This window comes from Emydura macquarii, unplaced genomic scaffold, assembly GCF_026122565.2.
Source record: "Emydura macquarii macquarii isolate MOO-44397 ecotype Brisbane River unplaced genomic scaffold, CSIRO-AGI_Emac_v2 contig_2636, whole genome shotgun sequence".
NCBI classification, from domain to species: domain Eukaryota; kingdom Metazoa; phylum Chordata; order Testudines; family Chelidae; genus Emydura; species Emydura macquarii.
Genome location: NW_027132773.1, coordinates 10,733,354 through 10,749,769, shown reverse-complemented (window position 1 = coordinate 10,749,769; position 16,416 = coordinate 10,733,354). Strand labels below are relative to the sequence as shown.

The window sequence follows — 16,416 nt, the reverse complement described above, 5'->3', positions numbered from 1 at the left end:
GTCTGGGGTGTTGCCCAGAAACACAGCACAAGTTGAACTTACAGATACATCAAACATATCCATAACTCCCAATACAAATATGACATATACATATAAACAATATCATCATACTTAGCAAATTATAACCTTTCTAATGGTACCTGACATGGCCTAACTCTTATGAATTATTATAATTTTGATATATGGATGTTAAATAATATCATAAATGGTCCCCTTAATCCAGCCAGCATCACCATCCTCTAACAGTTTTCTTGGGGTTGCTAATTAGTTGATAAATCATCAATTTTACCACCTCTAAGCAATTGATACTGTTGATATTAGATTATGGTGTTGACAGATGCAGAGTGGTGTCTTTCATTAAATCATCTTGATTTTTGTACTGTAATTTTAGAAGAGAAGTCTCACATTGCTGGAACCAGGAGATAGATTCTTTTGCAGGATACCATTCTAGAGAAGAGAGGAAGATATTGCTCAGGGCAGTATATTAATATTATATGCTGGTGAGACCTAGGAAGTTATCCCTTCAGGTTACATGGAAGTCATTTACATAATGGCATGAGTAAGTGTTATAGTGTCACTGTCTACTATGCTACACTTGACCTGAAATAAAGAATTCCCTGGCATTGGTGACTTATTGCCTAACAAGAAAAGTCAGCCTCAGTCATGGTTTATTGGTGCTTGGTACACATGAAGCCAGATTGTGACACGCTGACTCTCAATGAGATAATGTCGACACTGGGATTTTTTGCACCAGTGTAGCTGCACTATTACAAACTCCTAGTGTAGAGATGTTGCTCTGGTGAAAGCCACTTATTACTCCGATGCAACCTATCTATGCTACGAGTTTGCACTGGTGCACCTAGATCTCTGCCCAACCTCCCCACCACCACCACCAAAAAAAAATCTCTCACGTAGACAAGCCTTGAGCAGTACCTTAGTTGGCAAATACCCCCATTGACTTTTCAGTTATATTACGTGAATGAGTCTACTTGCAGAATAAGGTACTATTTAGTATGTGAGTAAAGGTGATAGAATCTAGACCTTAATGATAACCTTTCTTCCACTGTACTATATGGAACAATAAGGTGCTAGTAGGAAGTCTTCTACTCCAAATAAAAATTGAGGGCGTTATTCTTTATTCTGTTTTGTTAGTGTAACTCTGTAGACAAATAAAATCTGTCTAAAGGAATGGAGAATCACCTTGACAGTATCAATGTTTGTTGATTAACCAAGTCTGACTGTATTTCAAAGTGTGGAAGGACAAAAGCTAAGCAACTCCTGAAAATGTGAAGTGCAGTAAAAAGCACTTTGCCCCCAAGCTACAAACACATGTTATATAATGTTATACTTTTGTATGTTTGTTTTTTAGTCTTGGAAGAACTGGAGCAGACTATTGTTCCCAGCTATGGAACAGCGCCAGACCAGCAAAAGCTTCATACTCCAGAGTGGGTGGGTACTTCTTTCACTTTAAGTTTACCTTTAGATTTCCAATGAAATTAAAGTGTTTTATACAACTGAAGGGCAGACTTCCAGAAGAATGGCTTTTCTTTTGCAGCTGAAGTTATGCATGAATCTAAACTGCAGGCACGGAGTCTGAATAGCTGTACCTCTAGCTAGACTGTTGCCACAATTCATGTAAGTTGGAGTTGCAGCTACTCAGATTTGTACTAAAACTTCATCATAGGATGCAAAAAGTGATCTCCATTTACACACATAAATATGGAGGCTAGGTGTCAACCTAGTCTGAAAACATACTCCCTTAATCTCTAGGATATCTGCAGTTTGAAATGAGCTAGGAAGAAGTGTTCTGTGTTTCATTACTCTACTGAGAATGTGTAGTACTCTTGAATGTTGGACTGTTGAATGTTGGACATACATATGTTGGTCAAATGTTACAACATGACAAATTTAGAGGAGCAATTTTTAAAAACAACGTAGAGGATCGCTTCTCGCAATAACTAGAACACACGAGGATTCTTGACTTCATCCCAAATAACACAGGAATCAGTTCAAGAAATAAATATATTAAGTAATCATAGTGGGAGCTGGAAGCTGCCTATAGTGAAGTTGCTTAACACTTTCCTGTTTTAAGAGGTGGAATCCACTAGCAAAGTGTGTGGGTCATGTCCTTCTAATGGATGGCCCACAGAGGATAACAGCCTACTATTACTACCAGTTACTCTATTAGCTCAAGTGGTAGAAGTCTGGAATGGCATTGTCACCCTTCTGCAGTGGTGCAGAAGTAAGGGTGATAATACCATGCCATGCCACCCTTACTTCTGTGCTGCTGCCAGCAGCAGCGCCGCCTTCAAAGCTGGGTGCTTGGTCAGTAGCTGCTGCTCTCCAGCAGCCCAGCTGTGAAGGCAGCATAGAAGGAAGGGTGGCAATGCCACAAACCCCTCCACAACAACCTGGCGACCTCCTTTTGGCTCAGGACCCACAGTTTGGGAAACGCTGACTTAAGAGCTTTGCATGTTTATATTTTTAAATACATATTTATGATTTGTGACAACACCGTGAAATTTAAGATTTAAATACCTGAAACCATGAAACTCAAGATTTTTAAAATGCGATGACCATGAAATTTACTAAAAGAGACCTTGGATTTGATAGGGCCTAGTTATGATACAGTCTAATGACCTGATGCTACACTATTTTTTCCATAGGATCCCTGCCCTGTTCAGTACAAAGGTTGGACAGTCCTCTGGGAATGAATCAAGGTTGTGTAGTGATGGAGGCTATTGTCTGTAGGATTTCTCCCCCATCATTTGGGAAAACTGGGAGGTGTATAGTGAATGAGGCAAGGGGCTTGAAGAAGAGAAAGGCTGGCCTTATGGTTAAGGAAGCTAAATGCTGCCTTGGAGAATTGGATGTTATCCCTGCCTCTGCCACAGAGTTCCTGTCTGATGGTAGGCAAGTCACTTAAACCAAGCTTTTCAAAGGTGACCACTAACTGTGCATTCCTTTTTTTTATGGGTGTACCAGGCAAGACATGTGGGGCCAGATTTGCAGAAGTGCTGAGCATTCACAACTGCAATTGAAGTAGATTAGAACTATGCTTTGAATAAATAAAGTGTTGGAAGAAATGAGGCCCCAGGTATCTGAAGTTGGGCACCCAAAATTAGTGGATGCTTGTCAGTTTTGGCCTGAATCACTGTGTGCCTCATTCCCACACACCTACGCAAGTCTATACACTTTATCTCAGAGGGGTATTATGAAGATAAATTCAATATTGTTTGTGAAGTACCCGGATACGATAGAAACACACAGGAGGAAAATAATATTGTGTTCAGTGCACAGGTTGGATGGTGTGTAGTAAATAAAGCCTGGGGCCAAACATTGAATAATGAAAATGATAAAAAAAAGTCAATAACTACCTGTTCATTGAATGAGGCAGGGATCCTTTGGACAAAAATAGTACATGGTCATGTAATTAAAGTCTATCATAATGTATATACACAGAGGGGCCAAATGAAGGTTGCACAGGCAGTCTTAGTTAAAGTATTTTCCAACTCCAGTGCTTGACTTTTCAACCTTAATGGTCTTTAATGTAGTTTGTTTTGGATGAGATAGTAGCCATAATTTAGACTCATAGAAATGTAGGACTGGAAGGAACCTCAAAAAGTTATCAAGTTCAGCCCCCTATGGTGTGGCAGGACCAAGTAAATATAGACCGTCCCTCACAGGTGTTTTTCTAGCCTGTTTTTAAAAATCTGCAGTGAGAAGACAGCACTTGGGGGGCAGAAAACTCCCTCTCCCCGCTGCAGCCCCAGGATTGGAGGAGCTCTCTGCTCCCCCGCTGTGGCCCTGGGGTGGCAGGAGCACTCCACCCCTTCACTATGGCCCCAGGGCCAGAGGAATGCTGTCAGCTCCTGCCCCGGCCCCGGGTCAGAGAAGCACTGTGACCCCAAGTCGGAGGTCCTCTCAGCCCCCTCCACAGCAGGTGGGGCTGGAGGTGGGATCCAGGGACTATGTTCACTATAGCCCAAGGTTCACTATTTCAAAGGGCATTATAGCAAGGGTCTACTGTACGTGGGTAGCCCACAAGTACAGTATAAATAGCAGTGTAGACTGTGAAGCATGGCTTAGGTGAGTAAAGACATGCCTCAAGGGTGTGAGTATGTACCCAATTGCATACCCTACACATCTCTCTCCCCACCCAAGCCGTGCTTCCCAGTCTACATTGCTACTTTTAACAGTGTAGTGTCCCTCTGCTGGAGGCTTTCCCCACCACAGGGGAAAACTCTAGCAGGGGGAGAAGCAGCAGGGAAAGTCCTGCTGCCTCCCCCCTGCCCAGAGCCTTTCATTGACACGCGTAGCTACACAGCACCATGTGGATGTCTTTTCTTTCCACTTACTTTCTTTCCACAGCTTACTTTCCACTGCGTCATGTAGCTACACATACCCTATGTGCTGCCACTAGTGGAGTGCAGAGGTAGCCTTAGAGGGCACCAAAAAATCCTGAAAGTTTTAATTTCCCCACCCCCTCCTTTATATGGGGACTGAAAAACAGTCCTACAGGAGAACGCTGGCTTCAGCCTTATGTAAATGTGAAGACTTCTGGCCTCTTTCTAATAAAGCTTAACAAATTCCTGCAAAAGTTACATGAAAAATATAAGAGGAAGTCAACTTGGAGTCTAACCTGAAGTTAGCACAGCGCAGTCAAAGGCCTTTGACGTCATCCTATGCCAGCAGTTACCCTCACTTTTCTTAAGTCGATGTGGCACTAATGACTCCCAATATATTTCTCTGTTCTAACTGCTGCAAAAGCTTTGGTTTTAGTATTCAGCTTCATTCAATAAATATGCAGAAAACAGCTTTCTCCTTTTACATGTTAGGATATTGAAACTGTATATGAAAGTTTTCCTGTTGACTGATGCTTGCTAATTTCATTGTTGCTACAAACAACTAAAAACATACCTCTGATTTAGCACTTCATTACACTTTATTACAACACATGAGTCAGAAGGAAAACAGTAAACTGCATTATAGTTTTATTGCTGTATGACACACACACCATTTTCCTATGGTACATAATGAATTCGCAGATTCCAGAAACAAGGACTTCGGGGGTCCTAATGTCAGCCAAGTTTCAGTATGCATTAATCAATACGAATATAAAAGACCAAGATATCTTAATTTTATGATCCAAAAAACTTTACACTTCTATAGCACATTTCATCATATGATCACAAAACACTTCACAAACAATTAAGCTTCACAAAAGCTCTCTGTTAGTTATTTTTATTTTATATGGTGGGGGTGGGTTGGAGAGTGGGGGGGAGGGGAAGAAAAACATGGAGATTTCCAGAGAGGGGACCTGGAGAGTGCAGCAAGAGGAGTGTTCATAACTTTGCACTCTTGAAGTTCTTGAATTGTATAAAGCCAAGAGTGGGAGAGGATACAATCTTGGAAATGCAGTTACATCTCAGGTTGCCTATACTGTCCTGGTGCATGGGCACCAGCTGTGCATTCAGCCTTCAGTCTTTATAGAAAACACCTTTAGGTATACCTATGGTATTTAGCCACTGCTCTATCCACTTGTTACCCAGAGTTTCCCTACACTTGGAGTTTCTGCTGAGCCCCTGGCATGCAGCAGAAAGCTATGCTGGGTCTACCTCAAGACTGCTAGGTGTAAGCAAGTGGCTTACCTCTCATCCCTGACAGTCTGCTGCAGACTGGTAGGCCACTGTTCACATTTTTGATCCTCTCACTAGAAGTCTGCCTTTTCCACGGATGAAATAATCATCCAACTAAACAAAACACTCTTCTGAGCACAAAAAGGAACAAGCAGTCCTTAGCCAGCCCTCATGAGCTTTCTAAGTTGCTTGACCCTTCTCCAGTTTGAGTCTTTTCAGCCCTTCTGGATTTTAACAGTTCTTTTCCCTTCTCCAGTTTTACACTGTTGACCCAGGATGTTTTCACACCACTACAGCAAATCGTGTCACAGGGAGGACCCACACCCTTCCTTTAGTCCTGGAGCCCTAACACCTTAGACTGTCTACCCTCTCCTCACAGCTAGCCTGTTTGTGTCTTAGGGCCACTTCCTATACTGGCCCAGAAGTGGCTGTAAGGGAGACAGATCCCTAAATCGAGAGCCACCCTCTAAGTCTGACCTCATGACTATCACATGATTATCACCTGATATCACCACATGAGCTTTCCTGGTCATGTTCTACACCTGAGGGCGAGGGAACTACAACTCCTAGAACTCCTGTGCCTTAAAAGGCCACGTCCCACTAATGTCCTTGCTCACAGCTTCTGTTGTTAAAGAACACTGTATGATCCTGGATTAAAGTGAAGCATGCGAGACATCATAAAGGGACAAAATGCTCGGATGGGTGAGGGCAGCTCTTCGCTTTGGTTGTAATAAGGAGAAGTAGAAAGCACAATTTGTTTCCTGAATTGCTGCCAGGTGTTTAACTGTCTTTTTATCTGTTCCACTGGTCTTTGCATTTTTTTCTTTGTGGCATCAGTTTGCCGGCTTACACCACCTGCTGTATTTACTTTTTTGGGGCTTTGGCCCTGCAGCTGTTGTTCTTGGGCAGCAGAAGCTTATTGGGAGCGTTGTCGGTACCAGGCTATAATAGGGGACATTACCTCCAGAGTGAAGACATCTGCTCCATCCTCTGCAACACTTTTTGCCCGTTCTGCTTGCCGGGTAAACTCACTATACCCATTAGGCCCAACACCTGCTCTTTTATCTTGTTCCTGCACTACCGCTTGCAGTACTAGCAGCATTTATCTTGTCATGTGGGATGCTAAGCATATTTCAGAAAACATTCCCATTAAATGCTGAATGCTTTGTCATGCACACAGGTCTCTGGTTGAACGCACAACAGGTCACTTATTCAAGCACAGACTTGTGAAAGATTTGACATGTCTAACTCTTTCAAAAAGTGTACTACAACTTTAGTAGTGCGAATTCTGTAGTTTTATAAAATCCTTCCCAAAATCTGCCCTTTCCCCAGCACTACATTAATGTGCGCTAGGGACCTTTAGTGTGCACCAGCAGGGTTTACACAGGCCAGTTGGTGAGCCCATGTTGGGGTACCTTAGAAACCTCATCCCTGTAGTGCACATTGCCATGCTGTGTAGACCAGCCTTACAGCAACTTCCTACAGTCTGGCCTACCCAACTGTTTGCATCTCTTCAGTCTTTCAAAAATGCTGCTTCCTCTCCTGCTGTTCTGACCATCTCATGTGTTTTGTGAATGCCTTCACTGGCTTCACATCACCTCCTGTGTCAGGTTAAAATGCCTTCAAGACCAAGGCACAAAGGAGTATTCCACAGTGAAGTGCTACTCAGTGCAAGTAAGAGTGGCAGAACTAGAAGCCTAAATGATTATTATTTCAAGTGCCAGCAGTGTATTTGGCTCTGTGTAATTCTCACAAATGAAGAAAATCTCTGGCCTGAAGATGTCCCAATCCACCACGTCAAGCACTATGGAAATTATTTTGTTTTAGTCTTTTTGAGTTCTTTTCAGACAGCCTCTCTTTCTCTTCCCAAGTAGAGTAGTTAAGCTCAAGGCATGATAGAAGAGTATCTTGTTTCCTGACTAATGCTGACACCAGGGAACAAGAATTTAATTCCACATCAATCTTATGGCATCTGGCAAGAAAAGGAAATCCAGCAAGGCACTATAGATCTTTTGATTCTTAATAGAACTGTCTGAGTCATAATATGTATCGTGAGTTTGGCACTTGAATATCAATGAACAAGCAGCCTACATTAGTGCAAAGGAGCTTCTGTGGTGTTGTGTTATGGTTATGTTATTCTATATGTAAGGGGGAAATAATCTAAAGATAAAGCAAAACAATAGGTCAGACTCTCAGGTGGTGTAAAATGATACCGTCCTATTGACTTCTCTAGTGCTATAGGGATTAGGGTAACCAGATAGCAAATGTGAAAAGTCGGGACACTTTTTCTTGGGGGAGTCATAGTTGCCTATATAAGACAAAGCCCTTAATAGCCGGACATCTGGTCACCTCGCTAGGGGTTTACACCAGCTGCAGATAAGGCCCACTATAGATAACCTGATGTTCATGGCAGGCATGTTTTTACTGCAGTGAAATTACTGAAGAGCAATTATTCTCATGAAAGTTGCCCTCTGTAATTTTAAAGATAGTAAGAACTTGGGTTTTCTCCCATATAAATTCCAGTTGGACAAGTCACTCCTGCAGAGGGTTCTGTCACTTAAATAATCAACTTCTCTTAAAATATTGGGCTTGTTCATGTGTAGTAAAAAATAAACAAACAACATTATTGGCTTTTATTGGTTCTCATTTTTTTTATTCTCATCTTCCCCCTCCCCGCCTCCCCCACTCTCATCTTCTATGCCTCCACCACAGACCATTTGAGTGTCCTGAGAAACTGGTATAAATGTAGACACATTTCACTCTGGCTAATGCCATGTGGTACTGTTTCCATGAAAGAGGAGTATAGGCATAAGCTGTTGCTGACGAGCACTCATTGCTAGAATGTTATCCTTTCATCTTTTGCAGGAGAGTCTCGTGCAGCACAGATTGTAGTTCACAGGGGTAAGACACCAGCAGCTTCTTCTTGACATATATATAACCAAAGATTCAAATAGCATCCTGCTCCAGAAAGACACTCTGAGCTAGAGGAATGAGCACAGGACCAAAAGTCAAGAATGTCCTCAGTTCCACTACATGTTCTCACTGATTTGCCATGTGGCCTTGGACCAGACACTGCCAGCCAGATTATCCCAGACCTTACAGGGCAGTTCAGAGTAAACTCCCTTTTGTTTCCCTGCTCAGATTGCAGCTTTGTCCAGGCAGTGAGAGAGCAGGGGCTGCTCATCTGATACTTTCTCATATTAGGAAGTAGATGGGAAGGAAGTGGAGAGAGATGGGGAGAGGGCAGAGCCCTGTCTCAGCTCCTCTGTTTACTTGCCCTAGTAGCTGGTTAGGCCTACAGAGGCAGTTATTTACTAAATACAGAGCCAGGGAAGGGCAGACAGAGGACTGTAACTGACTCACAATTTGTTCCTTTAGCTTGTAGGGAATAGAGGTTTTATACCACCCTTTGCTTAAGGCAATTATAATTACATGGTACAATTTCCAAAAGCACCAAAGTGACTTAAGTGTCTAAATCACTTTTGAAAATGAAACTTAGGTTCCTAAATTACTTAAGTGCATTTGAAAAGTTTATCCACTGTCTAGCCCGTTACCTGTCATTCAGATTCCTTATGAATAAAATGAGGATAACAGGTATCTACCTCACAAGTGGTGTGGTAATTGATTGGATTGTACTGTATAGTGCTTTGAGGCTTCAGAAACACTACATATGTGCTAAATGTAATTATTCAACAAGTAAATGTAATGTTTCATACTGTTTAATGATATTGATCAATATCAGTCTGCTGTGTATTAGGATATTATGATAGCATCAGACCGGCAGAATGATAGCTGTATCAGTACTTAAAATGTATTAGCTGATTGAGCTAAGACTTTGAAAAGTGGACCCATGATTATTTCTTCCCAAACAAAGGGCTTTCAGATACAAAGGGCCCGTCTACAATCTTTGGGCTATATTGAGCCATTGATTTTTAAGCAGAACTCTTCATTGAATTTGCAGCCCAGTTCGACTCATTTTAATAATAGCATTTTTAAGCATCTTCTTAACAATTTTAAACCTAAAAATGAAGAGTAAGAGTATAATAATATAACATTATGGTTGAATAGATTAAATAAAAAATGAGTTTCCAACAGAATTGTTAACTTAGCTGCATTGCACAGATATTTTCTATTTCCTCCTCTTTTTTCAATTAAATGTGCTGCTTAATATATTACTATGTTACAAAAGCTATGGGATATACAGCACAATTGAGTTAATGTGAGTATGGGAACCTTTGTTTTTGCATTTCCTGATTTTAGATATTTTAACTTTGCAACACTTAATGTTGCAAAACTACATTAATGTATTTCATAATTTTGATCTAACAACAAAATTATAATATCCATGTGTATACATTATACAATCTGTTATTTTACATTAATGCTTTATAAAGTGTGTAATGTGGGGAAAATGTGAACACTATTTACAGTAACTAAAAACACATGTTAAACAAAGGCTTCTCCAGAGAGATTAAATTTAAAAAAAAAAATTGGCTTCCAGCTATATTTTCGTAACCGTGAATACTCTGTGGACCTGGCTTCATGAAGTTGCAATAAAATTGCTCAATCTTTGAGCATAAAAGGTAGCACATATCCATGGTATTGAAATATAGGATGCTGGGGAATGGCCAGCCTTTGGAGGCATGTAGTGTTATTGCCCCCCCCCCCCCTCATTATGATAATCTGTACATTGTTACATACAAAAAACCTCTACATTATTAAAATAAAATTAGTTAGGTTGCAAAGTCAAGCACTCAGAAGTTAGGAAATGACAGATTTAAGGTAGCCCATGCAACCTTGATTTGGCCCCTTTATAAATCTATCCTGCTTACTAAATGAGGCATGGGTCCTGTGGAAAAAAGTAGTATGTGATCATATAATTCAAGTCTGCATCATAATGCATGTGCACAAGAGGGCCAACTTAAATCTGCATTTCATAATTTTGAGTGCTTAACTTTGCAACCAAAATTACTTTATATTAAGATAGGATTTTTCATATTGAAACAAAAACAAAAATACTGTTGTAACTGTAACAATCCCCCTCCCCCCATTATTCATCATCATAAGAGTTTGAACACTGTATATTCAGCATTGCAACATAGGACTTTTACCACTTGAGCTATAGGACTAACTATATTAGCCAGCAACTTGAGAAAGCTTTTTGCCCAGAGGAGGGCATAATATAGCCTGCTGGGGCCGTGTGTTGGGTCCAGAGGGGAAGAAGAGAGAAATGAGTGGCAGAAGCCTAACTTTCTTCCCTTTCCCCCACTCCCCTGCAATAGCTGCTACAGCAGCTCACTTCACTTGTATTTTCAGTGTAGTGTCTTCTGCTGCTTTGGTGGGGGTGATGGCTCAACGCTTTAGAAAGTTTATGTTCATTTATTTTGACAGACTGCCAGCATTTTCCTGAGGAGTGCAAGGGAGAAAAAGGAAGAGAGATATTCAATAGTTTAAATCTCAGTAAAACCTGAATAGAATTTCATGGAACAAAGAAAGGCTCTTCTCTAAAACCAAGGGCTTTCTCCCTGTTGAATGTCCACGGCCTTCTGCAAACAATAGAGGTATTAGAACATCTCATAAAAAGGTTGCAAGAATCTTTATAATGGAAATGTAGAGGTCACTACTATCTTGCCCTTTTTATTACAGACGTAAGATACACGAGGGTCTACTGTAATTATGAGCATAAAGATTAGCCCACTTAGTATTCACTGTCTTTGTCCCTTAAGTAACAGGAATTGTATAAACCCTTTAGTATAATTGTTATATTTAGAACACCTGGTTTATGACTTTATTTTAATCATTTTACTCTTTCCCAAGTTGATATTGTTTAGTTTTTTAAAATGCAAATGATAGTGTAGTTGTCAAGGTAGAATCAGTATGATAAAAATACAAATCCAGCATCTAACTTCACTCCAGTGTTTATTTTCGTTCCAAGAAACATAATGAGCTCTAAAAGTATTATCAGGTTCTGCTTCAATGGAAAAGAGAATGCTAATTAAAAAACAAAAAACTATTTTACAGTAATTTGATACTTTAACTCCAACCTAGAATGTAGTTAATATGCAACTAAGACCAATTACATGAGCCATTTAGAACTAGTTTGGAGATCACACTAGCAGTGCTACATTTTACATTTAAAACTACGGCTGTTGCAGACAATCCCGGAGTGGACAAGTGGGATGATCAAATAGGTCTCTTCCAGCTCTAACTCCTATAATTCTAAGAACTAACAACTGCTGATCCATTTGATTCAGGCAGATACTCATTGCAATAATCTAAATACGCTGGATGGCAAGAAGTTTTAAACATTAATTTTCCCAAACCTTTAAAGCCTGGAGTAATTTATAACAGTTGTATCTAATCATGTTAGTAATAATAGTTAACATTACCATTCAAACAGTGAGTAAAGTCATCAGATACCTTTGTGGCCCTGTTTGTTGTTTAGAGGTATTTATTTTGCTCAAGGAGGAAGAATATAATCTTACATCACATCACACAAATCATTACTTTGATGGGGGTCAGTTTAGGAAAGAGGGGGAAAAGGGTCCTTGTTTTCAGCAGTTTGCTAGCCTCTAGGAATACATATCTTCTCTCATACAACTTCAGGCCAGATCCTAAACTGGAATAAATCAACATAGTTCCATTGACTTCAGTGGAGCTACATCAGTTTACACCAGCTGAGGATCTGGGCCAATATCATGGACATCTTCCAGGTTAGCCGAAGCCACACTGGTCCCCATGTCTCCTTCAAACTGAATTCTGATGACATTAAGGTCTAGTTGTTAACTAAAAGGATGTGGGGATAATCATTATTAAATGTGGTGATGCCCACAAACTAACTGCAAAAATCTTAACTCTAGCATTCGAATTTTTCCATCAATCCCATCATCAGTTGTGACTAAAATGTCATACACATGAATTAACGCGTGAAGATGTTATTAGTGGATATGACAATCTGTCCTATTTTCCTCTGGGGACTGGGTGATGGTTTATGGATATATTAATCTTTTTGATTTTGGCATATATTATAGCATGATGGATGTGTGCGCATAACAATGTTCTGTGCCTGCTGAGATTTTGCTGATAAAAATAAGAAGTGTATCCACATGAGATGCGTTATGAATGCATTTGCACAATGGCCATGTCCTTCTCTGGTTCAGGGTCATGCATGTGGCACTGGTTCTTATCGATATTAGTGTGTATAATGCCATGAAAGGTTTTATCACTTGTTTAGAAGCTCAGACTTCTGGCAAAGTTTCTGCGAAAGATGGGAAGCCAGTTATTCTGAGAATCCCTGCAGGAACCAAAATGTCTTATAACAAGGATTTGTAGCGATGGTATGTAAATTACTTGACAGATGCCTTATTTGGTAATGGTACGGCCTTCTAAGTCCTTTTCATTGCTGTATTTGCAAAAATTAATCTGCAATTTTTGAAAGACAAAATTAGATAGAAGTTCTGCTGTCCTTGTATCATACAAAGGCTTGAATCTTAAAAAAGGGAAGAGTAGGATCCTGAATTTTGTTGCTACTCTAACAATTTGACATGAGTGTAATGTGCATTGAGTGTTTTTACTCCTCAACTTCTGTATGCAGTCAGTTAGCAAAAAATACTGGCTTGTAAAGAGCTTCAAATTAAAAAATGTTCTACACATTACAGGCAGAGTTTGATCAAAAACCTGACTCCTTGTTCTTTAATGATGGCCAACGAAGAATTGACTTTGTTTTGGTGTATGAAGATGAGAGCAAAAATGAGAATCACAAGAGGAGCGTGAATAAAAAGCAAAGGGTAAGATGTTTTTCATTTTCTATTTCATAGAGACATTGGTCATTGTAAATGTTCACTGATGTAGGTGGAAGTGGTGGCCCTCCCTCACCATCAATCTCTGAGGGAGGCCACACCTCCCGGCCCCTATGTCCCGTGGGGAGTTCTAGCTAAAAGGTGGGAACTTAGCAGTTCCAGGCCTCTTCGGCCCAGCTCAGCAATCCCACCATCCTGGGCCTCCCCCAACTTTCAGGCGGGGCGATCCAGTAAGTTGGGAGCCGGACCCGCAGTCGGGGCTGGGCAGGCCAGGTAGGAGGCTTCTAGCCCTCTACAGGGCGAGCACACAGTTCAAAGCCCAGGCCCTCAGGGCAAAGTGGAGCAGTCTTTCACCCTCGACCGGGCAAGCAAACCATTCAAAGCCCAGGCCCTTACGCAGGGTTGGGCTCATAAAGTGGAATAGTCTCTAGCTCTCTGCAGGCAAGCAAACAGCTCTCTGCCCAGCCCCTTAGACAGGGCGGGGCAGGCAAAAGGGAGCAGTCACAAGCCCTTGGTAGGGCAAGCAAACTGTTCACTGCCCAGTCTCTTAGACGGGTCAGGGCCCAACGGGGTACATGGGCGGTAGCCCTAGGAAGGGCAAGCAAATAGTCTAAAGTCCAGGCCCTTAGGCAGGGTGGGCAGACAAGGCCAGTAGTCTATAGCCCTTGGCAGGGCACACAAACAGTTTACAACCCCGGACATCAGAGCCATGAGTCTCTAGCGTTAGATGGGACAATCACCCCAAAGTCAGGGTAGGAAGAGGGAGGTGGGGGATGCAGGCCCACTCGACTCCACTGCATCCCAGCCCAGGGCCTTGGCAGTAATAGGTTGTCCCATCACTGAGTCAGCGGGGCTCTAGCCAAAACATGCTGACTTGACTATGGGCCATAACACAGCCGGACAGATGTCTGGCTTCCCTGGGCTCCTTCCTTCCCCCCTTTCCCTGGAGTACCTTGTCCCCTGAGTCACCCTCAGTCACCTCAAGGTACTCCGCAAGGGGGAGGTTCCAGAACCGTTTGGCCTCGTCAATTGGTGACAGGTCCAGCAGCTCCTAAGGGCCATCTGCAGAGGGCAGCTCCTCCAGGTCACAAGGGCCAGGTACCTCCAGGTCGCAAGGCTCAGGGGTCTCCTCTGGCTTGCAGGGCTCAGGTAGCTCCAGCAGGTCCTCAGGGCCCCAGCCAGTAGGCAGCTTTGGCAGCCTCTCCTCAGGGTGACAGTCAAGCCCAGTATCAAGGGAGAGAGACATCCTTCTCCCCACTGAGCTGGAAGGCCCGCCCTTTATACTTCCCCTGCCTGTCCCGCCTCTTTGCTTCCGGTCAGGTGGGGATGGACTTCTGGGTTCCGTCCCCCAGAGGGGGTTTGGATCTCACCCGCCATCAATCACCTCCCAGCACCTACAGTCATAACTAAGGTTAAGATTCTATCATGGGTATTTTTAGTAAAAGTCAGGGACAGGTTGCAGGTTATAAACAAAAATTCACAGAAGTCGCAACCTGTCCCTGACTTTTACTAAAAATACACTGGGGAAGGGGGGAAAACAGACCTGCGTGGGCTTGCAGCTGCTCCAGCCCACTGCTCCAGCAGGCCCGCTGCCAGTTAACTGGTCTGCAGCCCTGGGCTGGTCCCCCCGTCAGCTGCTCTGCTGCCCTGGGGGCTGGCTGGCCAGTCCATGTCCCCGGTGCTGGCCAGCCTGCAGATCAGCTTGTTCGGCGGCAGCCCCAGGGCTGACAGCTACTCCAGCCCTGCCCCAGAAGTCACGGAAAGTCATGGAATCTGTGACCTCCGTGACTAAATTGTATCCTTAATCGTTATTGTTGAGAGCTGACTCCTCTGCGAGTTAGCCAGTGCTGGAAATATACCAAAGCCAGAAGTGTCAGTGTGTTGACCTAGACACCCAAGTGAGTACCAGAGCACTCCAGGCCTTCACTGTGGAAACCTGTAGACAGAGAGGACCAGATCCTCAGGTGCTGTTGAGCCCTGCATTGCACACCTGAAGGGAATGATTTTCCACCGTGTTTCCACTCCCCCTGTCTGGTAAAGATTTCTGCTGGCACAAGCTGTAACAGTCAGGACTACTCCAACTTGCACCAGCTGAAATGTCCTCTTAGGGCCATTTCAGTAGCTCAGGATGGCATAGCATACTCTGGTCATGCTCCTTTCTGCCCCTGACATGCCCCTTCATACTGTGGAAGGAAGGTGCAGGGAATAGAGAGCATAGAGCTGGCTGTGCTGGGGTTTAAGTCATTCAGGATTGTGCCTATGCAAGGGGAATCCCCATCTGCCACAGTAGGGCAGCTTTAGCACAAAGCAACCAGACGTGGGGCCAAGGATCTGGCCTTCAGTGTGGAGGATGATCATAAACTGTGAGCTTAGTGGTGAGTTTCAAGGCATTCAGCTTCCAGGTGGTTCAGAGCTTGGGGCCACGCTTGCAGTTGATGATCCTTCTGTGCGCTTCACGGGATTAGATTTCTAGGAGGAAAGCATCAGCACCTGGAATGCTCTGGGGCATCATCACTGACTCGATACATAGGAAGGATCACTGGGGATAGTAGATGATTGGCAGGGAACTGGGGTGTTCTGAAGTTCCATAGTAGGGGGACCAGGATTTGGAGGGTTATGGAGGAGGGGATAATTTTGAGTGCAGTTTAGGGAGTATGGAGAAGAGTGGGAAAGAAAGAGATTATTGCTGAGAGCTGTAGGAAAAACATGAGTGTTCAGAGTGGGTGGGAGGAGGAACATAGAAACATAGCAATTGCCAGACTGGATCAGACCCAAGGTCCATCTGGTCCAGTATCCTGCCTCTGACAGTGGCCAGAACTACGTGTCAGAGGAAGGTATAAGAACCCTGCAGTAAGCAGTTGTGGAATAATCTCCTCCCAATATAGGTCTAAGCTTGGTTTCTGAGAGTTAGAGACTGGCTTAAACCCTAGAGCACAAGGTTTAATATCCCTCCCAAAGTTTTTTTAAATAATTATAAC

The 16,416-nt window shown here is 42.8% G+C and overlaps 1 protein-coding gene across 1 annotated transcript in view; it reads left to right on the top strand.

Annotated features, from left to right (window-relative positions):
• Positions 1–16,416, top strand: part of ANO6 (anoctamin 6) — a 112,146-nt gene that overhangs the window by 45,568 nt on the left and 50,162 nt on the right. The window contains exons 2-3 of the mRNA XM_067564163.1: positions 1,370–1,449; positions 13,298–13,426. Coding sequence (XP_067420264.1) covers positions 1,370–1,449; positions 13,298–13,426 — 209 coding nt within the window. The remainder of the gene's footprint in view (positions 1–1,369; positions 1,450–13,297; positions 13,427–16,416) is intronic.